The sequence below is a fragment of the Rhopilema esculentum genome, chromosome 21 (assembly GCF_057945365.1).
Source record: "Rhopilema esculentum isolate cy_ngs chromosome 21, ASM5794536v1, whole genome shotgun sequence".
Classification (NCBI taxonomy): Eukaryota; Metazoa; Cnidaria; class Scyphozoa; order Rhizostomeae; family Rhizostomatidae; genus Rhopilema; species Rhopilema esculentum.
This window is the reverse complement of record NC_142835.1, coordinates 9,226,455-9,252,411: the sequence shown is the minus strand read 5'-3', so window position 1 is coordinate 9,252,411 and position 25,957 is coordinate 9,226,455. Positions and strand designations below refer to the sequence as shown.

General features: G+C 37.6%; 3 protein-coding genes across 3 annotated transcripts in view; all 3 read right to left on the bottom strand.

The window, feature by feature from the left end:
• Positions 1-373: 373 nt before the first annotated feature.
• Positions 374-7,283, bottom strand: LOC135684492 (TBC1 domain family member 23-like). Its single transcript, XM_089114941.1, has 9 exons — positions 7,094-7,283; positions 5,889-6,059; positions 5,380-5,422; positions 4,906-5,009; positions 3,982-4,026; positions 3,698-3,801; positions 2,672-2,751; positions 2,264-2,393; positions 374-1,957 (listed from the first exon to the last, which is right to left on the bottom strand). The coding sequence occupies exons 1-9, from the start codon at positions 7,127-7,129 to the stop codon at positions 1,690-1,692; spliced, it is 981 nt and encodes a 326-aa protein (XP_088971067.1). The 5' UTR covers positions 7,130-7,283; the 3' UTR covers positions 374-1,689.
• Positions 7,284-10,253: 2,970 nt separating this feature from the next.
• On the bottom strand, positions 10,254-18,345 carry LOC148957711 (TBC1 domain family member 23-like). Its single transcript, XM_089114942.1, has 9 exons — positions 16,151-18,345; positions 14,947-15,117; positions 14,438-14,480; positions 13,964-14,067; positions 13,041-13,085; positions 12,757-12,860; positions 11,731-11,810; positions 11,323-11,452; positions 10,254-11,016 (listed from the first exon to the last, which is right to left on the bottom strand). The coding sequence occupies exons 1-9, from the start codon at positions 16,184-16,186 to the stop codon at positions 10,749-10,751; spliced, it is 981 nt and encodes a 326-aa protein (XP_088971068.1). The 5' UTR covers positions 16,187-18,345; the 3' UTR covers positions 10,254-10,748.
• A 138-nt stretch (positions 18,346-18,483) lies between these two features.
• Positions 18,484-25,957, bottom strand: part of LOC135684488 (TBC1 domain family member 23) — a 41,307-nt gene continuing 33,833 nt past the window's right edge. The window contains exons 11-18 of the mRNA XM_089114940.1: positions 24,006-24,176; positions 23,497-23,539; positions 23,023-23,126; positions 22,103-22,147; positions 21,819-21,922; positions 20,793-20,872; positions 20,385-20,514; positions 18,484-20,078 (exon numbers count right to left, since the gene is read on the bottom strand). Coding sequence (XP_088971066.1) covers positions 19,811-20,078; positions 20,385-20,514; positions 20,793-20,872; positions 21,819-21,922; positions 22,103-22,147; positions 23,023-23,126; positions 23,497-23,539; positions 24,006-24,176 — 945 coding nt within the window. The 3' untranslated portion in view covers positions 18,484-19,810. The remainder of the gene's footprint in view (positions 20,079-20,384; positions 20,515-20,792; positions 20,873-21,818; positions 21,923-22,102; positions 22,148-23,022; positions 23,127-23,496; positions 23,540-24,005; positions 24,177-25,957) is intronic.

Sequence of the window (25,957 nt, the reverse complement as noted above, 5' to 3'; positions counted from 1 at the left end):
GCTAAAATATTCACTTCTTCACAGTCTGTCATTGTAGTTTCTTTTTAAAATGTTCATGTTGGCTTCATGAACATTTAAAAACCCTTGCCAATGTCCTATGAGCTGATAAATGTTTTTGCAGCACCCCCTCCCCTCCCCACTTGAATCTAAACGAGGGGCAATTCACTTTTGCAAACAGCGTACGAGATGTCAGGGATTTTCAGCTAAAACAATAAGATTCTCGCCAAAGGTGTACGATATTGCCTTGGGGGATTTACACCTAGCGTCTTAATGCCCCTAGTGTCTTCATGCCCCTAGTGTCTTCAATATGAAAAACAGAACAAGTAAAATATGAACGCACGAGGAAGCCCTCCTGACCGGACAAACACTAAACTCTATCTTAAATAAATTTATGTTGTACAAAATAGATACATTGGTACGAAAAACATCAAACCTTCAATATGTATACAATATGTGATTTTGCTCTTTATTTCGACCACTGCCAGTGTATAGGTTAGCTAAGCAAGAAATGCAATGATCAAGCCTCGTATCGCTCTTTGGTAAATCTAAAAAATTATTGACTTTGAACTGGCCTTTTTTAAAACTGCACTTTTAAGAAAAATTTACAATTGAACCGGATACCCAGATCAACTATTGTATATTTCCTATATAAGGCATTCCAACAACTCAAGGGAACATCAAGAGAACTCAAGCAGCACTTCTACAACTCCTGAATATAAATGACGAAGAACATGCTTTTGAGCGTAGGAGACGGGAAAATAAGGGTCTTTTTAATGTTTTTACCGCTAATAGATAAATCAATTCAGATTTATCTTTGAAATTTTAAGGACAAAATACAATTTGGATTCAAGATCGAAGAAATTAGCAGGTCCTTTTAGTTGACACCAATCGTTAGCGCAAGTAACTAAGCGCTAATTCTAGTCTTCTTTCAAAAACAAAAGGTGAAAAGGAGGCGTAATGGCTTATACTTTGTGCAGGTTACTTTACTGATACAAGATGTTTTCTTTAGTTTTTTAGACACAAAGCAGCTTCTCATAACTAATCACTTCTAAAGCTATTCGCGTTTCCACTATTGGCCTTTAATGTAAAGGCTTCAACCCTAAAGGTTTAGAACGAGCTACAATGAAAATTTGAAAACGCAAGGAAATTGCCCCTGTAAGTGGGCCGAGCGGGAAAACATCTTTTTAGGGACTTCAGAGAGTATATTGTTTGGGAAAGGGAAAATGGAAACACAGCCTGATAATGTACTGTACAACTTAAACCTCTTTCTGAGTCCTTGCATCCTACTTTGCCTACGATCACGCACGTCAAGATTGACACATTGAAATCCAGCAGACACCAACATTGATCCAAAGGGCGATAAATTACGGAAATAGGTTCTAATCTAAACCCACTGATCCCATGCCTAACGCCCTTCTGTTGCAACTGTCGTTTAGAGCTTGGATCGAATTTAGAGATTGAATCAAGCCAAAAATCGGGTTTAACTGCTTAGTACAGAATCAGGCTTAATATGCGAAGAAAAATACAGGGTCCGGAAAGGGGGTCAGTAGGCATGCCACAGAATTTTCAGAGGGCAAAGAAAGCGATTTACTTTCTTGTATTTGAGGCCCTCTCTTGGTTTGCTCTCAACACGCTTCAAGTGCTCGTGACATCGCCAAACCAAGGCGAATGTAACAACATTTGGAAAAACTAGTCACCGATAATCTTAACAATCCTTTCTTTGATTTTTTTAGTTGCGTTTTTTGCATCAGGAATTAAGAATCTCTGTGTGGCAGTAATCTGGTATGATTCTCCGTTACTAGTTCCATATTTGAATGTTATCAACTGTGGGTGTTTCCTCTTTGATGTGATTTTAACGATCGATGTCAGATGAGGGCGACTCAATATGTGTGCCCAACCAGGTCTGTCGATGATCTCGCGTAAAATGAACAAGTTGGTCAACGTAAGTAGGATGTAGCTGCAAAGGAAAGATGTGACAAAGCCATAAAAAGAACTGCATTCACATGGTTTCCTTTAATCACAGGCGTAAATACTAAAACTGCTCTCGAGATTATTCTTCTGCTTTTCAAAATGAAAGGAGCAAAACAAAGGCCTAACAACAGTTTACATCATCATATCAATCAAATCTTACTATGCTCTGATGAAGTGCATCAAGTGGATACAGAATGTGATTTCATATGACCATGGGTCACACTAAGTCCAGTGTATACAAGCTGAGCAGAAAATAATTCATTGTCATACGACAAGCCACAGAACAACTAACCTCGAGTACATGTGCCCAGATTCCGTGATTTCACTACATGGAAACGTGGCTACTACGTCATTTCTCTTCGTCCAAGTGGTAACATTAACAGCCTCTTTTCGACCTTCATCCTCGCTTGAGATCGGCTCATCTAGAAACAAGAAAATACTTGTTTAATTGACAACCTAATGTTGTTAACAAACTTGAAGGTCTTTGCAACCAGATTCTAATTCCAAATTACTACCCACTGATTGATAAGCACAGCTTCTCAGTGCCCTAAAAATTACCTTCAGAAGCAAGATAAAAACAAACACAAGTCAATACGGCTAAAACAAAGAAGGATTTGACTTGACTAGCCGACTACAAGCTAGCCTTGCCCAAGGTTGAGCCAGGCTACATTGATGTTGCTGGCATTGGTTGAGACATTACCTTCGTCATCTCCTATGCTGAATATGTCCAGATTCACGTTCCTATATCGCTTACCAGTCCGATCAGAAGCACTGACATGCCTAAAACAGTAAGGAATATTTTCAATATTGAATTCCTTACTCAAAAGGTCCAGTCAGTTAAAAGTAACATAGATCAACATCAAAGTAAGTCAAGTCAATTCAAGATCGAGCCATGTTAAGCTGGTAACTGCAAGAGATACCGAGTCAGCTTTTGTGCCCCCGTTCAAATCAAATTAGTTTGCATTTATTCAAGTAAACATTCAGTCCAATTTGAACTTATTACCTTTCCCTCGGTAAAAGCTTTGTAGAATAAAGTTGAAAAAATCAAACCAATGGAAACCAAGTCAAATTGATTCATGTCAACTTGAGTCAGATCAATTAAAGTCAAGTCAAGTCAAGTCGTGCTGAAATGAGTGGAGTCAAGCCAAGTAAAGCCCAGATAAGGGTTGTCGAATTTCATGTTCAGATTAGTCAGGTCGAGTCGAGTCAAATAGAATCAAACCAAGTCAAGTCAAGTAAGGTCAAATCAAGTCATGTACAGACAAGTCAAGTACAGAGTCGTGCTGGGTTAAGTCGAGTCAAGTCAATCATCTAAACCATTATCTTAGTATATCAAATGCATGAATTTCTCCCTAAATATCTAGTTCAAACAATTCTGGGTCCACACTGAAGGCAGCAACGGACAACAAAGATAGCTAACTTTCCATCATTTGACGAGATGGATATTTATTTACAATGTCTTTTTGATAAAAAGAATGTAGAATGGATATATACAAATGTTAGTAATAGAAAGATAACAAGAAATTAAAACAACAAGTGAAAAAGAATATTCCATTGCTCTCAAAACCTGTGGTGCTACTACGAGTTCAGCACATAAATGAAGGTGATGGCGTCAGTGGTGCATATAACATGTATAGTGTGAGTAGGTTACAATAGTCCCAAAAAAGCAAGGATACTTATTTATCATAAATTAATTCTATTGACGGTTGGCATTTTCAGCATTTACCTTTCTGGTGCTCTCGCCGATGATTCCATTAGTTTACCAAGCCTCTCCTTCATGTTCGCTCCCCTCGATTTCAGAGTTGTGGATAGCCTTTCAACTAGAGTGTTCTATAATGCAGAAGAGAATTGATGCTGATGATTTTAATGCAACAAAAAAATTTAAAAATTTAGTGCTCATCTCGAGCATAGTTTCGTAAAAAAGTATTCATGCCAAGGAAGCGGTACATCGTATTCCTTTAAAATTTTAAAAAACTTCTTATCAAATATGAAAGAGATGGAAAAACTTACTTTGGGAGAAGTTGGGCTGTGATCTCCTCTTGACAGCTCATGGCTCTAAAGAATAAAAAGCACTGGCATGCATACAATGATCACAAAGATCCCATTTACACTCGAGTAAAACAAGGAAGGAACTATCTGCTTACGTGCTTTGAGGGTAGGAAACATTTTCAACCTCGCATCGATATTGAGGAAAGAATGGAACCAAAATAAGACACCGAATAATAAGAACGGAACCCTCACACTACGCATGCGCAATGCCAAAAACAACAGTATTTTAAGTCGGACCAGAATACTTCCGTTCGCGACCGTTCACATTTGAGAAAACAAAGCACGATTTAAAAACGGAGCCAAACATTTTCGCTTTTTCAGCGAACCAAAGAAGAACGGAATCGTCCCCAACACCCCCCCCCCCCCCAAAAAGTGGAATCAAGATTTCAAGTGTAATCGCAAGGCCTATCGCCGATTTTTAGCCAGGGAACCGTTTTCTCGGTTATACATTTCGTAGCATTAAAGGGGTAATGACGTTAAAGGGAATAATGACAAAAACATATCATATATCTGCTTTAAAAAGGAACAAATGAGGATTGCTCATGCTCACAAATACTTAACTGTTAAATGGGCTTAACTGACTTCGCACACTAATACACGTTAATCCTTGAATAAGTTATGGCTAAGAATCTAGGTACGATGAAAACTTCATTTACAGACCAATACCGGATATAAGAGACATGGGAAAGTACGAGCACTTTAATTGGCAGAGCAATCTCTGTTTGGGCCGCAAATCCCCCTCTTAGGCATCACCCCCGCTTAGGCCCGGCCAAAAACCGCAACGTCCCATACTTTGGGCAACGTACAATACTTTGGGCCTTATTCTGTCTAATATTTCGAGGTGTCACTGTAACTCAAGGGCAAATTAATATCAAATCGAATTACCTCGTCTTCAGAACTGATCGCTTCAGGTGTACACACAATGCATCTTTGTAGATTGTGGTCAGCCAATCCGTTTGTGAGATCATCAATTAAAATATCATGGATTGCTAAAAAAGGCATAGAAAACCTCCACAAAACTTCAAGAAAACAACTGGTGAGGAGGTTACAACGTTATGGAAAAACAGACTATTATAAGGTTAACAGAAACAAAGTTAAGTACAAAAGTTAAGTACACAAAAGTTCTCTGATTGGACTTCTAACATAATAGATAGGGGAACCAAAAAAAATTCTTTTAGTTCCCCACTATCCAGGTTACAGCGTTTCGAATTACTAAGTTATAAATTGGAACCCGATTTTATCACAAAACATCACTGTTAATGCTCAAGAATGAAAGATTAGAAGAAATATAAGCGAAGATGGGAATGCGACATATTTCACTCCTTAGAACTGATAAAACCACTCTCTGTTAGGACATACCAGTATAGCCACCTCTGACAATTCCAACAAAGTGAGTGCCTCGCTAAGAAATAAAAAAAATTAAATTCAAATTATGCTGATGACAAAAACCTTGCTTTTTGAGCAAAAAGTTTCAATAAAGGACAAAAAAACCAACGACTCGCATTTTTGCAGCATGTGACTGCTTTGTGTCAGGAAAAGGTCAAGTTTGTAGGCAATTATGTCATTTGTTTGCATCGTTTAGAGAACCAGGACAATCTTTTTAGATCAATAGTTGTGAACCTTGCCTGTTATCCGTTATGATTGAGTGTTAAATTGACCATAGATGTAGATCTCTTTGCATTATAAAGCTGTCAGCAAAATAAAGATAAAAAATTAGCCCCAAACTGAATCTTCTTAGGATTATAACAATCCTCCAGCCAAGGTTAGCTAATGAACAGTCAAGTCTTCCACTCTGCCGGTCACTTTCTGATGACTTGGGATGCAAGGGCTACCCGATATGCGTGAGTCTGCATTACCCCTGTACTAACCTGAAGAAAATTGGCAATGACCATATTAACATATTGATCCTCAGCCTCTCTTCCAGATCCCATGAAACAGAGGTGTTCACCGCCGGCGACCGATTTGGCTTCCATCGCTTGCTGTTGTGACGAAAACAAAGCTTGAACCGCCGTCGAGAATTCATCCGGAGCTTGCAACATCTAAAAGAGAAAAAATGTTCCCCTGAAGCATATACACTAAAGCATCAGTAACCATAAGCATTGATCAACAAAATTACGTCAGTAAATGATATTGATTGGCCTGTTGGTGCGTTGTTTTTTTTTGACACTACGAGCCTCGGTGTTCTTATAAAGTTTGTTGTTTTAAAACAGAAAGTGCTGGCTTAGGAGACTACATTCTTACTTTTAAAAACCAGTAATTTAATGTTCCTAATTGCTGTACTTAATATTTCCAAAACTTTGAGGCTGGATTGTTGTTAATTTGTTCTTAAATTATTAGGGGGTGTAAGCAGCACAATCCCTAAATATTGTGCTCAAAAGGAGTGGTCGGGACAAAAATGAATGAGCCATCATTACTTTGGTGACAAGCTTCAAAATTCAACGACAAAACACATCTACAGGCGGCAGGATGGACGAATGAACATACTTTTCGTAGATTTTATAATCTACCATACGACGATTCGTTTAATTTTGGATCTGCTTTGCTTTCTACGCTGTAATACTTTCACATTATGTTAGAATTTTGTATAACTGTATTTACACATTAATCGATATATTAGGTTTTTTATCAGCTCTATCTACACGTTTACTGTTATGTTAGGTTATGTTAGATTGTCCTGTTTACACTATTACTGTTATCTTAAGATTTTCTATAGACGTAGTTACACATATACACATTTACAATTATATTTACACATTTCTATATATGTTAAGTATTTTCTAGCCCTGCTTACCCATGTTTAATGTTATGTTGGTCTTTAGTAGCCCTTTTCTCTTGTCTACTGTTATATTATGTTCAGCCGCTCGTTTAAACGTTAATCATTATGTAGGGCTTCTCCTGCTCAAATATGTTGAACGAGTCTCTGCTAGCAGAGATTTCTTTGGTAGTTGGCATCTTCCTTTGCCTCATTTCTCTATTATGCTATTATGTATCAATGACAGCTCTAAAACCTCGTGCAGCTCTGTAGGGAGCTGGGACGACGACGAAATAGAATTATAAAATAAAACGAACCTACCTGTAGGTAAAGTTTGATTGTAATTCTATGAGTCATCGGCCGTGACCGGAGGAGCTGTACGCCCTCCCGATTATATATGGTTTTTTCTCCCCTCCCAGCTCCTCCTATTTTTTCCTTTATATATCAGTGGTTTGTCACTGCTTCATTTCCTTAGCTCAAAAGGCTGGTTCGCATGCGCTAGCGCACACTATCTCGTACAGCTCCTCCCGAGGGGCAAATCACTCTAAGAAAATCTCGTAAAGAAATCCTTTTTTCAGGCAAAATCTCCTACGCTATTTGCAAGAGTGAATTGCCACTCGGCTCCTTCGGTTACGGCCGATGACTCTTGGTAGGTTCATTTAATTTTCCAATTATGTGGTGGGTGTAGAAAGGCGTGATCATGTGATGCCATCCATTTTTTTCGAAGGAAATATGTCTAAAATGTATTGCAAAAACCAGCCGAATTGCCCACTCTAACAATAATTTTGCGCTCTTACAGTAGTGGGCGTGAAAGGGTGTTGTGAAATTTAATCAAGATAGACGACAATGCTGAAATGTATCTTAATTGGGTATTTTAATTTCAACTATTTGTAACACAAAGGCTTGAAAGATTTTAAATTTACTTTTTGTTTTAAGATTTTGAATCTATGAAGGGATGCATGTGCATTTGATGTGTTTGAGTGTGTTTATGATCTTTGTCACATGTCACATGCTGATCAACTACATTGATAACAAAAAATGCATTGAATATTTGATGGTGCTATTCATTTCGTGACGTCCCTCTTTATCAGATGACCTCTAAAAGCCATTTCAGCTGTTTGTCAAATGATTCAACGTTTCTTATTTATCGGGTAATTCATGGCTTGAAAATTAAGAAACTAAAGATCTCAAAAAGGAATTTTCGTCTTGCTTCCTCGCAATTTAATTTCAACGTGGTTTATAAGAAATGGTTTAGTGCAAACGATTAAAGCAAAAAATCCAACCTATTTTGCTTAGCCATTAAGCCAGAAAAGTCTGGTTTAACCCTTACTTGTGAAAAGTAGCCTTGAATCTAGAAATATGATTCTGTTGAAATGTCTTTTACTTCCATGGCCTAACAAATTCTTATTAGATTTATATTCAGTGCTCATTCTATCCAAAGTACCAAATGATTGTGTTAACATACAGTCACGTTGGCGAAAAATGGACAGTGTGTAGCATTTTATCATAAAACTATTTGGCGAAAAACCTCTTTTCATCAACAAATAGTTAAACAATTTAGCTTGAAGATAACAATATTTTTGCTTAACTTATACCTGCGTAAGTCCTTACATTGCTTAAGTCAAATTTTAGGACGTTTAACTGCTAGCTACTTGCTTTCTAACCCCAAAATAAGGGTATACAATCGTCAAAAAGTCAGTCATTTTTTAGACATTCAACGTCATCCCTACAATAGACGTTGAATGCTTTCACCTCTTTGACTTGACCTCTAAGCTAAACTTCAAAGTATGTAAGACAATTTCGATTCCAACCGACGGCAGAGTGCCAGTAGGGGTAAACAGATTTTGGTGAGATAATCACTGCCACAAATGCAAGAGCTTGTTATTGTAACTTAATTAATACAATTAATTGCCAACGTTGATAATTTATAAACTACCTGGTTTGATTTATTTATCGATTTTTAACAAACCGGTCCTCAATTTTCTATTTTCTTCTCTAAAAGCCCATCTATAGTCAGTACGAAGCTGAGGGTATCCCCAATTGGTCTTTATAGGTTTTCCTCAAAAAGGGAAGATTTGGGACGATATTGGACGACGGGTTCTACTTTGTACTAATGGTTAAGAATGGGTGGCCTCAAATTTAACGAATCTTGAAGTGTACTACTTGATCAAAGTAGCTGTCCTCTTCAAACTCCGGCCAGAATGGAGCCTAGCCATTAATCGGCCCACGTGGTGTAGCATTTTTAAGCGAATACTAGATGCACTTTGGATCCGTTCAGTGCCAAGTAAATGCTAAAATATTCACTTCTTCACAGTCTGTCATTGTAGTTTCTTTTTAAAATGTTCATGTTGGCTTCATGAACATTTAAAAACCCTTGCCAATGTCCTATGAGCTGATAAATGTTTTTGCAGCACCCCCTCCCCCCCACTTGAATCTAACCGAGGGGCAATTCACTTTTGCAAACAGCGTACGAGATATCAGGGATTTTCAGCTAAAACAATAAGATTCTCGCCAAAGGTGTACGATATTGCCTTGGGGGATTTGCACTTAGCGTCTTAATGCCCCTAGTGTCTTCATGCCCCTAGTGTCTTCAATATGAAAAACAGAACAAGTAAAATATGAACGCACGAGGAAGCCCTCCTGACCGGACAAACACTAAACTCTATCTTAAATAAATTTATGTTGTACAAAATAGATACATTGGTACGAAAAACATCAAACCTTCAATATGTATAAAATATGTGATTTTGCTCTTTATTTCGACCACTGCCAGTGTATAGGTTAGTTAAGCAAGAAATGCAATGATCAAGCCTCGTATCGCTCTTTGGTAAATCTAAAAAATTATTGACTTTGAACTGGCCTTTCTTAAAACTGCACTTTTAAGAACAATTTACAATTGAACCGGATACCCAGATCAACTATTGTATATTTCCTATATAAGGTATTCCAACAACTCATGGGAACATCAAGAGAACTCAAGCAGCACTTCTACAACTCCTGAATATAAATGACGAAGAACATGCTTTTGAGCGTAGGAGACGGGAAAATAAGGGTCTTTTTAATGTTTTTACCGCTAATAGATAAATCAATTCAGATTTATCTTTGAATTTTAAGGACAAAATACAATTTGGATTCAAGATCGAAGAAATTAGCAGGTCCTTTTAGTTGACACCAATCGTTAGCGCAAGTAACTAAGCGCTAATTTTAGTCTTCTTTCAAAAACAAAAGATGAAAAGGAGGCATAATGGCTTATACTTTGTGCAGGTTACTTTACTGATACAAGATGTTTTCTTTAGTTTTTTAGACACAAAGCAGCTTCTCATAACTAATCACTTCTAAAGCTATTCGCGTTTCCACTATTGGCCTTTAATGTAAAGGCTTCAACCCTAAAGGTTTAGAACGAGCTACAATGAAAATTTGAAAACGAAAGGAAATTGCCCCTGTAAGTGGGCCGAGCGGGAAAACATCTTTTTAGGGACTTCAGATAGTATATTGTTTGGGAAAGGGAAAATGGAAACACAGCCTGATAATGTACTGTACAACTTAAACCTCTTTCTGAGTCCTTGCATCCTACTTTGCCTACGATCACGCACGTCAAGATTGACACATTGAAATCCAGCAGACACCAACATTGATCCAAAGGGCGATAAATAACGGAAATAGGTTCTAATCTAAACCCACTGATCCCATGCCTAACGCCCTTCTGTTGCAACTGTCGTTTAGAGCTTGGATCGAATTTAGAGATTGAATCAAGCCAATAATCGGGTTTAACTGCTTAGTACAGAATCAGGCTTAATATGCGAAGAAAAATACAGGGTCCGGAAAGGGGGTCAGTAGGCATGCCACAGAATTTTCAGAGGGCAAAGAAAGCGATTTACTTTCTTGTATTTGAGGCCCTCTCTTGGTTTGCTCTCAACACGCTTCAAGTGCTCGTGACATCGCCAAACCAAGGCGAATGTAACGACATTTGGAAAAACTAGTCACCGATAATCTTAACAATCCTTTCTTTGATTCTTTTAGTTGCGTTTTTTGCATCAGAAATTAAGAATCTCTGTGTGGCAGTAATCTGGTATGATTCTCCGTTACTAGTTCCATATTTGAATGTTATCAACTGTGGGTGTTTCCTCTTTGATGTGATTTTAACGATCGATGTCAGATGAGGGCGACTCAATATGTGTGCCCAACCAGGTCTGTCGATGATCTCGCGTAAAATGAACAAGTTGGTCAACGTAAGTAGGATGTAGCTGCAAAGGAAAGATGTGACAAAGCCATAAAAAGAACTGCATTCACATGGTTTCCTTTAATCACAGGCGTAAATACTAAAACTGCTCTCGAGATTATTCTTCTGCTTTTCAAAATGAAAGGAGCAAAACAAAGGCCTAACAACAGTTTACATAATCATATCAATCAAATCTTACTATGCTCTGATGAAGTGCATCAAGTGGATACAGAATGTGATTCCATATGACCATGGGTCACACTAAGTCCAGTGTATACAAGCTGAGCAGAAAATAATTCATTGTCATACGACAAGCCACAGAACAACTAACCTCGAGTACATGTGCCCAGATTCCGTGATTTCACTACATGGAAACGTGGCTACTACGTCATTTCTCTTCGTCCAAGTGGTAACATTAACAGCCTCTTTTCGACCTTCATCCTCGCTTGAGATCGGCTCATCTAGAAACAAGAAAATACTTGTTCAATTGACAACCTAATGTTGTTAACAAACTTGAAGGTCTTTGCAACCAGATTCTAATTCCAAATTACTACCCACTGATTGATAAGCACAGCTTCTCAGTGCCCTAAAAATTACCTTCAGAAGCAAGATAAAAACAAACACAAGTCAATACGGCTAAAACAAAGAAGGATTTGACTTGACTAGCCGACTACAAGCTAGCCTTGCCCAAGGTTGAGCCAGGCTACATTGATGTTGCTGGCATTGGTTGAGACATTACCTTCGTCATCTCCTATGCTGAATATGTCCAGATTCACGTTCCTATATCGCTTACCAGTCCGATCAGAAGCACTGACATGCCTAAAACAGTAAGGAATATTTTCAATATTGAATTCCTTACTCAAAAGGTCCAGTCAGTTAAAAATAACATAGATCAACATCAAAGTAAGTCAAGTCAATTCAAGATCGAGCCATGTTAAGCTGGTAACTGCAAGAGATACCGAGTCAGCTTTTGTGCCCCCGTTCAAATCAAATTAGTTTGCATTTATTTAAGTAAACATTCAGTCCAATTTGAACTTATTACCTTTCCCTCGGTAAAAGCTTTGTAGAATAAAGTTGAAAAAATCAAACCAATGGAAACCAAGTCAAATTGATTCATGTCAACTTGAGTCAGATCAATTAAAGTCAAGTCAAGTCAAGTCGTGCTGAAATGAGTGGAGTCAAGCCAAGTAAAGCCCAGATAAGGGTTGTCGAATTTCATGTTCAGATTAGTCAGGTCGAGTCGAGTCAAATAGAATCAAACCAAGTCAAGTCAAGTAAGGTCAAATCAAGTCATGTACAGACAAGTCAAGTACAGAGTCGTGCTGGGTTAAGTCGAGTCAAGTCAATCATCTAAACCATTATCTTAGTATATCAAATGCATGAATTTCTCCCTAAATATCTAGTTCAAACAATTCTGGGTCCACACTGAAGGCAGCAACGGACAACAAAGATAGCTAACTTTCCATCATTTGACGAGATGGATATTTATTTACAATGTCTTTTTGATAAAAAGAATGTAGAATGGATATATACAAATGTTAGTAATAGAAAGATAACAAGAAATTAAAACAACAAGTGAAAAAGAATATTCCATTGCTCTCAAAACCTGTGGTGCTACTACGAGTTCAGCACATAAATGAAGGTGATGGCGTCAGTGGTGCATATAACATGTATAGTGTGAGTAGGTTACAATAGTCCCAAAAAAGCAAGGATACTTATTTATCATAAATTAATTCTATTGACGGTTGGCATTTTCAGCATTTACCTTTCTGGTGCTCTCGCCGATGATTCCATTAGTTTACCAAGCCTCTCCTTCATGTTCGCTCCCCTCGATTTCAGAGTTGTGGATAGCCTTTCAACTAGAGTGTTCTATAATGCAGAAGAGAATTGATGCTGATGATTTTAATGCAACAAAAAAATTTAAAAATTTAGTGCTCATCTCGAGCATAGTTTCGTAAAAAAGTATTCATGCCAAGGAAGCGGTACATCGTATTCCTTTAAAATTTTAAAAAACTTCTTATCAAATATGAAAGAGATGGAAAAACTTACTTTGGGAGAAGTTGGGCTGTGATCTCCTCTTGACAGCTCATGGCTCTAAAGAATAAAAAGCACTGGCATGCATACAATGATCACAAAGATCCCATTTACACTCGAGTAAAACAAGGAAGGAACTATCTGCTTACGTTCTTTGAGGGTAGGAAACATTTTCAACCTCGCATCGATATTGAGGAAAGAATGGAACCAAAATAAGACACCGAATAATAAGAACGGAACCCTCACACTACGCATGCGCAATGCCAAAAACAACAGTATTTTAAGTCGGACCAGAATACTTCCGTTCGCGACCGTTCACATTTGAGAAAACAAAGCACGATTTAAAAACGGAGCCAAACATTTTCGCTTTTTCAGCGAACCAAAGAAGAACGGAATCGTCCCCAACACCCCCCCCCCCCCAAAAGCGGAATCAAAATTTCAAGTGTAATCGCAAGGCCTATCGCCGATTTTTAGCCAGGGAACCGTTTTCTCGGTTATACATTTCCTAGCATTAAAGGGGGTAATGACGTTAAAGGGAATAATGACAAAAACATATCATATATCTGCTTTAAAAAGGAACAAATGAGGATTGCTCATGCTCACAAATACTTAACTGTTAAATGGGCTTAACTGACTTCGCACACTAATACACGTAAATCCTTGAATAAGTTATGGCTAAGAATCTAGGTACGATGAAAACTTCATTTACAGACCAATACCGGATATAAGAGACATGGGAAAGTACGAGCACTTTAATTGGCAGAGCAATCTCTGTTTGGGCCGCAAATCCCCCTCTTAGGCATCACCCCCGCTTAGGCCCGGCCAAAAACCGCAACGTCCCATACTTTGGGTAACGTACAATACTTTGGGCCTTATTCTGTCTAATATTTCGAGGTGTCACTGTAACTCAAGGGCAAATTAATATCAAATCGAATTACCTCGTCTTCAGAACTGATCGCTTCAGGTGTACACACAATGCATCTTTGTAGATTGTGGTCAGCCAATCCGTTTGTGAGATCATCAATTAAAATATCATGGATTGCTAAAAAAGGCATAGAAAACCTCTACAAAACTTCAAGAAAACAACTGGTGAGGAGGTTACAACGTTATGGAAAAACAGACTATTATAAGGTTAACAGAAACAAAGTTAAGTACAAAAGTTAAGTACACAAAAGTTCTCTGATTGGACTTCTAACATAATAGATAGGGGAACCAAAAAAAATTCTTTTAGTTCCCCACTATCCAGGTTACAGCGTTTCGAATTACTAAGTTATAAATTGGAACCCGATTTTATCACAAAACATCACTGTTAATGCTCAAGAATGAAAGATTAGAAGAAATATAAGCGAAGATGGGAATGCGACATATTTCACTCCTTAGAACTGATAAAACCACTCTCTGTTAGGACATACCAGTATAGCCACCTCTGACAATTCCAACAAAGTGAGTGCCTCGCTAAGAAATAAAAAAAATTAAATTCAAATTATGCTGATGACAAAAACCTTGCTTTTTGAGCAAAAAGTTTCAATAAAGGACAAAAAAACCAACGACTCGCATTTTTGCAGCATGTGACTGCTTTGTGTCAGGAAAAGGTCAAGTTTGTAGGCAATTATGTCATTTGTTTGCATCGTTTAGAGAACCAGGACAATCTTTTTAGATCAATAGTTGTGAACCTTGCCTGTTATCCGTTATGATTGAGTGTTAAATTGACCATAGATGTAGATCTCTTTGCATTATAAAGCTGTCAGCAAAATAAAGATAAAAAATTAGCCCCAAACTGAATCTTCTTAGGATTATAACAATCCTCCAGCCAAGGTTAGCTAATGAACAGTCAAGTCTTCCACTCTGCCGGTCACTTTCTGATGACTTGGGATGCAAGGGCTACCCGATATGCGTGAGTCTGCATTACCCCTGTACTAACCTGAAGAAAATTGGCAATGACCATATTAACATATTGATCCTCAGCCTCTCTTCCAGATCCCATGAAACAGAGGTGTTCACCGCCGGCGACCGATTTGGCTTCCATCGCTTGCTGTTGTGACGAAAACAAAGCTTGAACCGCCGTCGAGAATTCATCCGGAGCTTGCAACATCTAAAAGAGAAAAATTGTTCCCCTGAAGCATATACACTAAAGCATCAGTAACCATAAGCATTGATCAACAAAATTACGTCAGTAAATGATATTGATTGGCCTGTTGGTGCGTCGTTTTTTTTTGACACTACGAGCCTCGGTGTTCTTATAAAGTTTGTTGTTTTAAAACAGAAAGTGCTGGCTTAGGAGACTACATTCTTACTTTTAAAAACCAGTAATTTAATGTTCCTAATTGCTGTACTTAATATTTCCAAAACTTTGAGGCTGGATTGTTGTTAATTTGTTCTTAAATTATTAGGGGGTGTAAGCAGCACAATCCCTAAATATTGTGCTCAAAAGGAGTGGTCGGGACAAAAATGAATGAGCCATCATTACTTTGGTGACAAGCTTCAAAATTCAACGACAAAACACATCTACAGGCGGCAGGATGGACGAATGAACATACTTTTCGTAGATTTTATAATCTACCATACGACGATTCGTTTAATTTTGGATCTGCTTTGCTTTCTACGCTGTAATACTTTCACATTATGTTAGAATTTTGTATAACTGTATTTACACATTAATCGATATATTAGGTTTTTTATCAGCTCTATCTACACGTTTACTGTTATGTTAGGTTATGTTAGATTGTCCTGTTTACACTATTACTGTTATCTTAAGATTTTCTAAGACGTAGTTACACATATACACATTTACAATTATATTTACACATTTCTATATATGTTAAGTATTTTCTAGCCCTGCTTACCCATGTTTAATGTTATGTTGGTCTTTAGTAGCCCTTTTCTCTTGTCTACTGTTATATTATGTTCAGCCGCTCGTTTAAACGTTAATCATTATGTAGGGCTTCTCCTGCTCAAATATGTTGAACGAGTCTCTGCTAGCAGAGATTTCTTTGGTAGTTGGCATCTTCCTTTGCCTCATTTCTCTATTATGCTATTATGTATCAATGACAGCTCTAAAACCTCGTGCAGCTCTGTAGGGAGCTGGGACGACGACGAAATAGAATTAGAAAATAAAACGAACCTACCTGTAGGTAAAGTTTGATTGTAATTCTATGAGTCATCGGCCGTGACCGGAGGAGCTGTACGCCCTCCCGATTATATATGGTTTTTTCTCCCCTCCCAGCTCCTCCTATTTTTTCCTTTATATATCAGTGGTTTGTCACTGCTTCATTTCCTTAGCTCAAAAGGCTGGTTCGCATGCGCTAGCGCACACTATCTCGTACAGCTCCTCCCGAGGGGCAAATCACTCTAAGAAAATCTCGTAAAGAAATCCTTTTTTCAGGCAAAATCTCCTACGCTATTTGCAAGAGTGAATTGCCACTCGGCTCCTTCGGTTACGGCCGATGACTCTTGGTAGGTTCATTTAATTTTCCAATTATGTGGTGGGTGTAGAAAGGCGTGATCATGTGATGCCATCCATTTTTTTCGAAGGAAATATGTCTAAAATGTATTGCAAAAACCAGCCGAATTGCCCACTCTAACAATAATTTTGCGCTCTTACAGTAGTGGGCGTGAAAGGGTGTTGTGAAATTTAATCAAGATACACGACAATGCTGAAATGTATCTTAATTGGGTATTTTGATTTCAACTATTTGTAACACAAAGGCTTGAAAGATTTTAAATTTACTTTTTGTTTTAAGATTTTGAATCTATGAAGGGATGCATGTGCATTTGATGTGTTTGAGTGTGTTTATGATCTTTGTCACATGTCACATGCTGATCACCTACATTGATAACAAAAAATGCATTGAATATTTGATGGTGCTAGTTATATAGAGACGTCCCTCTTTATCAGATGACCTCTAAAAGCCATTTCAGCTGTTTGTCAAATGATTCAACGTTTCTTATTTATCGGGTAATTCATCGCTTAAAAATTAAGAAACTATAGATCTCAAAAAGGAATTTCCGTCTGCTTCCTCGCAATTTAATTTCAACGTGGTTTATAAGAAATGGTTTTGTGCAAACGATTAAAGCAAAAAATCCAACCTATTTTGCTTAGCCATTAAGCCAGAAAAGTCTGGTTTAACCCTTACTTGTGAAAAGTAGCCTTGAATCTAGAAATATGATTCTGTTGAAATGTCTTTTACTTCCATGGCCTAACAAATTCTTATTAGATTTATATTCAGTGCTCATTCTATTCAAAGTACCAAAAGATTGTGTTAACATACAGTCACGTTGGCGAAAAATGGACAGTGTGTAGCATTTTATCATAAAACTATTTGGCGAAAAACCTCTTTTCATCAACAAATAGTTAAACAATTTAGCTTGAAGATAACAATATTTTTGCTTAACTTATACCTGCGTAAGTCCTTACATTGCTTAAGTCAAATTTTAGGACGTTTAACTGCTAGCTACTTGCTTTCTAACCCCAAAATAAGGGTATACAATCGTCAAAAAGTCAGTCATTTTTTAGACATTCAACGTCATCCCTACAATAGACGTTGAATGCTTTCACCTCTTTGACTTGACCTCTAAGCTAAACTTCAAAGTATGTAAGACAATTTCGATTCCAACCGACGGCAGAGTGCCAGTAGGGGTAAACAGATTTTGGTGAGATAATCACTGCCACAAATGTAAGAGCTTGTTATTGTAACTTAATTAATACAATTAATTGCCAACGTTGATAATTTATAAACTAACCGGTTTGATTTATTTATCGATTTTTAACAAACCGGTCCTCAATTTTCTATTTTCTTCTCTAAAAGCCCATCTATAGTCAGTACGAAGCTGAGGGTATCCCCAATTGGTCTTTATAGGTTTTCCTCAAAAAGGGAAGATTTGAGACGATATTGGACGACGGGTTCTACTTTGTACTAATGGTTAAGAATGGGTGGCCTCAAATTTAACGAATCTTGAAGTGTACTACTTGATCAAAGTAGCTGTCCTCTTCAAACTCCGGCCAGAATGGAGCCTAGCCATTAATCGGCCCACGTGGTGTAGCATTTTTAAGCGAATACTAGATGCACTTTGGATCCGTTCAGTGCCAAGTAAATGCTAAAATATTCACTTCTTCACAGTCTGTCATTGTAGTTTCTTTTTAAAATTTTCATGTTGGCTTCATGAACATTTAAAAACCCTTGCCAATGTCCTATGAGCTGATAAATGTTTTTGCAGCACCCCCTCCCCCCCCCCCCCACTTGAATCTAAACGAGGGGCAATTCACTTTTGCAAACAGCGTACGAGATGTCAGGGATTTTCAGCTAAAACAATAAGATTCTCGCCAAAGGTGTACGATATTGCCTTGGGGGATTTGCACCTAGTGTCTTCATACCCCTGGTGTCTTCATGCCCCTAGTGTCTTCAATATGAAAAACAGAACAAGTAAAATATGAACGCACGAGGAAGCCCTCCTGACCGGACAAACACTAAACTCTATCTTAAATAAATTTATGTTGTACAAAATAGATACATTGGTACGAAAAACATCAAACCTTCAATATGTATACAATATGTGATTTTGCTCTTTATTTCGACCACTGCCAGTGTATAGGTTAGCTAAGCAAGAAATGCAATGATCAAGCCTCGTATCGCTCTTTGGTAAATCTAAAAAATTATTGACTTTGAACTGGCCTTTTTTAAAACTGCACTTTTAAGAAAAATTTACAATTGAACCGGATACCCAGATCAACTATTGTATATTTCCTATATAAGGTATTCCAACAACTCAAGGGAACATCAAGAGAACTCAAGCAGCACTTCTACAACTCCTGAATATAAATGACGAAGAACATGCTTTTGAGCGTAGGAGACGGGAAAATAAGGGTCTTTTTAATGTTTTTACCGCTAATAGATAAATCAATTCAGATTTATCTTTGAATTTTAAGGACAAAATACAATTTGGATTCAAGATCGAAGAAATTAGCAGGTACTTTTAGTTGACACCAATAGTTAGCGCAAGAAACTAAGCGCAAATTCAAGTCTTCTTTCAAAAACAAAAGGTGAAAAGGAGGCGTAATGGCTTATACTTTGTGCAGGTTACTTTACTGATACAAGATGTTTTCTTTAGTTTTTTAGACACAAAGCAGCTTCTCATAACTAATCACTTCTAAAGCTATTCGCGTTTCCACTATTGGCCTTTAATGTAAAGGCTTCAACCCTAAAGGTTTAGAACGAGCTACAATGAAAATTTGAAAACGCAAGGAAATTGCCCCTGTAAGTGGGCCGAGCGGGAAAACATCTTTTTAGGGACTTCAGAGAGTATATTGTTTGGGAATGGGAAAATGGAAACACAGCCTGATAATGTACTGTACAACTTAAACCTCTTTCTGAGTCCTTGCATCCTACTTTGCCTACGATCACGCACGTCAAGATTGACACATTGAAATCCAGCAGACACCAACATTGATCCAAAGGGCGATAAATAACGGAAATAGGTTCTAATCTAAACCCACTGATCCCATGCCTAACGCCCTTCTGTTGCAACTGTCGTTTAGAGCTTGGATCGAATTTAGAGATTGAATCAAGCCAATAATCGGGTTTAACTGCTTAGTACAGAATCAGGCTTAATATGCGAAGAAAAATACAGGGTCCGGAAAGGGGGTCAGTAGGCATGCCACAGAATTTTCAGAGGGCAAAGAAAGCGATTTACTTTCTTGTATTTGAGGCCCTCTCTTGGTTTGCTCTCAACACGCTTCAAGTGCTCGTGACATCGCCAAACCAAGGCGAATGTAACGACATTTGGAAAAACTAGTCACCGATAATCTTAACAATCCTTTCTTTGATTTTTTTAGTTGCGTTTTTTGCATCAGGAATTAAGAATCTCTGTGTGGCAGTAATCTGGTATGATTCTCCGTTACTAGTTCCATATTTGAATGTTATCAACTGTGGGTGTTTCCTCTTTGATGTGATTTTAACGATCGATGTCAGATGAGGGCGACTCAATATGTGTGCCCAACCAGGTCTGTCGATGATCTCGCGTAAAATGAACAAGTTGGTCAACGTAAGTAGGATGTAGCTGCAAAGGAAAGATGTGACAAAGCCATAAAAAGAACTGCATTCACATGGTTTCCTTTAATCACAGGCGTAAATACTAAAACTGCTCTCGAGATTATTCTTCTGCTTTTCAAAATGAAAGGAGCAAAACAAAGGCCTAACAACAGTTTACATAATCATATCAATCAAATCTTACTATGCTCTGATGAAGTGCATCAAGTGGATACAGAATGTGATTCCATATGACCATGGGTCACACTAAGTCCAGTGTATACAAGCTGAGCAGAAAATAATTCATTGTCATACGACAAGCCACAGAACAACTAACCTCGAGTACATGTGCCCAGATTCCGTGATTTCACTACATGGAAACGTGGCTACTACGTCATTTCTCTTCGTCCAAGTGGTAACATTAACAGCCTCTTTTCGACCTTCATCCTCGCTTGAGATCGGCTCATCTAGAAACAAGAAAATACTTGTTCAATTGACAACCTAATGTTGTTAACAAACTTGAAGGTCTTTGCAACCAGATTCTAATTCCAAATTACTACCCACTGATTGATAAGCACAGCTTCTCAGTGCCCTAAAAATTACCTTCAGAAGCAAGATAAAAACAAACACAAGTCAATACGGCTAAAACAAAGAAGGATTTGACTTGACTAGCCGACTACAAGCTAGCCTTGCCCAAGGTTGAGCCAGGCTACATTGATGTTGCTGGCATTGGTTGAGACATTACCTTCGTCATCTCCTATGCTGAATATGTCCAGATTCACGTTCCTATATCGCTTACCAGTCCGATCAGAAGCACTGACATGCCTAAAACAGTAAGGAATATTTTCAATATTGAATTCCTTACTCAAAAGGTCCAGTCAGTTAAAAATAACATAGATCAACATCAAAGTAAGTCAAGTCAATTCAAGATCGAGCCATGTTAAGCTGGTAACTGCAAGAGATACCGAGTCAGCTTTTGTGCCCCCGTTCAAATCAAATTAGTTTGCATTTATTTAAGTAAACATTCAGTCCAATTTGAACTTATTACCTTTCCCTCGGTAAAAGCTTTGTAGAATAAAGTTGAAAAAATCAAACCAATGGAAACCAAGTCAAATTGATTCATGTCAACTTGAGTCAGATCAATTAAAGTCAAGTCAAGTCAAGTCGTGCTGAAATGAGTAGAGTCAAGCCAAGTAAAGCCCAGATAAGGGTTGTCGAATTTCATGTTCAGATTAGTCAGGTCGAGTCGAGTCAAATAGAATCAAACCAAGTCAAGTCAAGTAAGGTCAAATCAAGTCATGTACAGACAAGTCAAGTACAGAGTCGTGCTGGGTTAAGTCGAGTCAAGTCAATCATCTAAACCATTATCTTAGTATATCAAATGCATGAATTTCTCCCTAAATATCTAGTTCAAACAATTCTGGGTCCACACTGAAGGCAGCAACGGACAACAAAGATAGCTAACTTTCCATCATTTGACGAGATGGATATTTACTTACAATGTCTTTATGATAAAAAGAATGTAGAATGGATATATACAAATGTTAGTAATAGAAAGATAACAAGAAATTAAAACAACAAGTGAAAAAGAATATTCCATTGCTCTCAAAACCTGTGGTGCTACTACGAGTTCAGCACATAAATGAAGGTGATGGCGTCAGTGGTGCATATAACATGTATAGTGTGAGTAGGTTACAATAGTCCCAAAAAAGCAAGGATACTTATTTATCATAAATTAATTCTATTGACGGTTGGCATTTTCAGCATTTACCTTTCTGGTGCTCTCGCCGATGATTCCATTAGTTTACCAAGCCTCTCCTTCATGTTCGCTCCCCTCGATTTCAGAGTTGTGGATAGCCTTTCAACTAGAGTGTTCTATAATGCAGAAGAGAATTGATGCTGATGATTTTAATGCAACAAAAAAATTTAAAAATTTAGTGCTCATCTCGAGCATAGTTTCGTAAAAAAGTATTCATGCCAAGGAAGCGGTACATCGTATTCCTTTAAAATTTTAAAAAACTTCTTATCAAATATGAAAGAGATGGAAAAACTTACTTTGGGAGAAGTTGGGCTGTGATCTCCTCTTGACAGCTCATGGCTCTAAAGAATAAAAAGCACTGGCATGCATACAATGATCACAAAGATCCCATTTACACTCGAGTAAAACAAGGAGGGAACTATCTGCTTACGTTCTTTGAGGGTGGGAAACATTTTCAACCTCGCATCGATATTGAGGAAAGAATGGAACCAAAATAAGACACCGAATAAAAAGAACGGAACCCTCACACTACGCATGCGCAATGCCAAAAACAACAGTTTTTTAAGTCGGACCAGAATACTTCCGTTCGCGACCGTTCACATTTGAGAAAACAAAGCACGATTTAAAAACGGAGCCAAACATTTTCGCTTTTTCAGCGAACCAAAGAAGAACGGAATCGTCCCCAACACCCCCCCCCCCAAAAGCGGAATCAAAATTTCAAGTGTAATCGCAAGGCCTATCGCCGATTTTTAGCCAGGGAACCGTTTTCTCGGTTATACATTTCCTAGCATTAAAGGGGTAATGACGTTAAAGGGAATAATGACAAAAACATATCATATATCTGCTTTAAAAAGGAACAAATGAGGATTGCTCATGCTCACAAATACTTAACTGTTAAATGGGCTTAACTGACTTCGCACACTAATACACGTAAATCCTTGAATAAGTTATGGCTAAGAATCTAGGTACGATGAAAACTTCATTTACAGACCAATACCGGATATAAGAGACATGGGGAAGTACGAGCACTTTAATTGGCAGAGCAATCTCTGTTTGGGCCGCAAATCCCCCTCTTAGGCATCACCCCCGCTTAGGCCCGGCCAAAAACCGCAACGTCCCATACTTTGGGTAACGTACAATACTTTGGGCCTTATTCTGTCTAATATTTCGAGGTGTCACTGTAACTCAAGGGCAAATTAATATCAAATCGAATTACCTCGTCTTCAGAACTGATCGCTTCAGGTGTACACACAATGCATCTTTGTAGATTGTGGTCAGCCAATCCGTTTGTGAGATCATCAATTAAAATATCATGGATTGCTAAAAAAGGCATAGAAAACCTCTACAAAACTTCAAGAAAACAACTGGTGAGGAGGTTACAACGTTATGGAAAAACAGACTATTATAAGGTTAACAGAAACAAAGTTAAGTACAAAAGTTAAGTACACAAAAGTTCTCTGATTGGACTTCTAACATAATAGATAGGGGAACCAAAAAAAATTCTTTTAGTTCCCCACTATCCAGGTTACAGCGTTTCGAATTACTAAGTTATAAATTGGAACCCGATTTTATCACAAAACATCACTGTTAATGCTCAAGAATGAAAGATTAGAAGAAATATAAGCGAAGATGGGAATGCGACATATTTCACTCCTTAGAACTGATGAAACCACTCTCTGTTAGGACATACCAGTATAGCCACCTCTGACAATTCCAACAAAGTGAGTGCCTCGCTAAGAAATAAAAAAAATTAAATTCAAATTATGCTGATGACAAAAACCTTGCTTTTTGAGCAAAAAGTTTCAATAAAGGACAAAAAAACCAACGACTCGCATTTTTGCAGCATGTGACTGCTTTGTGTCAGGAAAAGGTCAAGTTTGTAGGCAATTATGTCATTTGTTTGCATCGTTTAGAGAACCAGGACAATCTTTTTAGATCAATAGTTGTGAACCTTGCCTGTTATCCGTTATGATTGAGTGTTAAATTGACCATAGATGTAGATCTCTTTGCATTATAAAGCTGTCAGCAAAATAAAGATAAAAAATTAGCCCCAAACTGAATCTTCTTAGGATTATAACAATCCTCCAGCCAAGGTTAGCTAATGAACAGTCAAGTCTTCCACTCTGCCGGTCACTTTCTGATGACTTGGGATGCAAGGGCTACCCGATATGCGTGAGTCTGCATTACCCCTGTACTAACCTGAAGAAAATTGGCAATGACCATATTAACATATTGATCCTCAGCCTCTCTTCCAGATCCCATGAAACAGAGGTGTTCACCGCCGGCGACCGATTTGGCTTCCATCGCTTGCTGTTGTGACGAAAACAAAGCTTGAACCGCCGTCGAGAATTCATCCGGAGCTTGCAACATCTAAAAGAGAAAAATTGTTCCCCTGAAGCATATACACTAAAGCATCAGTAACCATAAGCATTGATCAACAAAATTACGTCAGTAAATGATATTGATTGGCCTGTTGGTGCGTTGTTTTTTTGACACTACGAGCCTCGGTGTTCTTATAAAGTTTGTTGTTGTAAAACAGAAAGAGCTGGCTTAGGAGACTACATTCTTACTTTTAAAAACCAGTAATTTAATGTTCCTAATTGCTGTACTTAATATTTCCAAAACTTTGAGGCTGGATTGTTGTTAATTTGTTCTTAAATTATTAGGGGGTGTAAGCAGCACAATCCCTAAATATTGTGCTCAAAAGGAGTGGTCGGGACAAAAATGAATGAGCAATCATTACTTTGGTGACAAGCTTCAAAATTCACCGACAAAACACATCTACATGGCAGAAAAATAAGGGAGTTTTATAACTCTATCCAAAATTGGACCAAAATTTCGTCATAAAAATTTTCGGCGGATAAACTTCGTCGAGGAAAAATTCAGACAACTTTTCAGAATTTCATCGGGAGTGACTTCCGTCTCGGATTTTTACTACAGCAAAGATAGCAACATACTACCAATTCACTAAGATTATTAACTACACAGTTTGCCTAATATTCAATCCCACAGAAACCGACTCTATCCAGCTTTTTCATACAGAACAGCATTCCAGGAAAATGAAAAAGAACTGTTATAATTTCTCAGTGTATGTGAAGGCAAATCAAAAGAGATGCTTTTAGAACTAAAGAGTCTCCAATCTCCATCAATGTGTTATAAAAGTTTATAAATAGAGTATAATCAAAAGTTAAAGTATGAATATAAGAATCAGAAAGTGTTCTCCATTAGAGAAAAGTAGGCTAGAAATTTTGCTGCCTGTAGAGTTCAAAATTTGTGAGTCGAAAAGCTCAAAAACCTTAAAAAAATGAAAGAAATAGTACAGTTGAACTATAAAAAGACAGCTGTAGAATCTTTTGAAATCAGCGACAAAAGGCAGTTAGAGCTTTTTTATCGAATGATAGTGAAAATGAATGCAGTTTAAGAACCCACAATGATGATGATGATTAGGATACCGACGACGAGGATGATTATCAAACGACGTAAATGGAGATAATGACGCAATTTACATTGAATACATAACATAAATTAACTTTTTGACCTCATTTAACAGTTTTTTACTTGCTAAAGATCAAAATTATTGAAAGCAAAAAAATTTCGTCACGATCAAATTTCGTCTCATTTAAAATTTTGTCAAAGAAAATTTCGTCACAATATTTGTCCGAACTTTTGCCATAACGAAATTTTTGCGGTTAATGTACATCTTACACACTTTGTTACAAGAATATAGTCTGTAAGAATATTGAGGTTGAAAATCGCTTAAATTTAAGAACAATTTAAGGATAATGCCAGGCTGCAGGCTATCGCTTCAACTTGAATTTTTCTTCTAAGTTTCCAGTTTCCTCACAAAGCAAAGCAACTGTCACTTTCACGCTAAGTACATATTTTGAAAAACAATCATCTGCCCTGCGAGTTATCAACTCTTTAGTGTGACTCAGTGACTAAATTTTGTATTGAAATACCACATTTATTGTTCTGTTCTGTTATTTTTTAAGTTTATGATGAAGCAACACACCAAAAAAATTAGAATTTTTACTTTGATCTGAAGGCGAATTTGCACCTTGTGTGGGGAAAGAATAATTTAAGAATAATCTTAGGCTCAAAATCGAATTTTTTTAAGAATATTGAGGCTCGGCAAAAATTAGGTATTCTTA

Excerpts from the sequence above, each read along its gene's own strand:
- LOC135684492 (XM_089114941.1), bottom strand. The coding sequence starts at position 7,129 with ATGACTCATAGAATTACAATCAAACTTTACCTACAG. Across the intron at positions 5,010-5,379 it reads TGTCAGAGGTGGCTATACTG|CAATCCATGATATTTTAATT; the intron begins GTATGTCCTAAC and ends TGCCTTTTTTAG. Across the intron at positions 3,802-3,981 it reads ACAGCCCAACTTCTCCCAAA|AACACTCTAGTTGAAAGGCT; the intron begins GTAAGTTTTTCC and ends TCTGCATTATAG.
- LOC148957711 (XM_089114942.1), bottom strand. The coding sequence starts at position 16,186 with ATGACTCATAGAATTACAATCAAACTTTACCTACAG. Across the intron at positions 14,481-14,946 it reads TCATTGCCAATTTTCTTCAG|CGAGGCACTCACTTTGTTGG; the intron begins GTTAGTACAGGG and ends TTTATTTCTTAG. Across the intron at positions 14,068-14,437 it reads TGTCAGAGGTGGCTATACTG|CAATCCATGATATTTTAATT; the intron begins GTATGTCCTAAC and ends TGCCTTTTTTAG.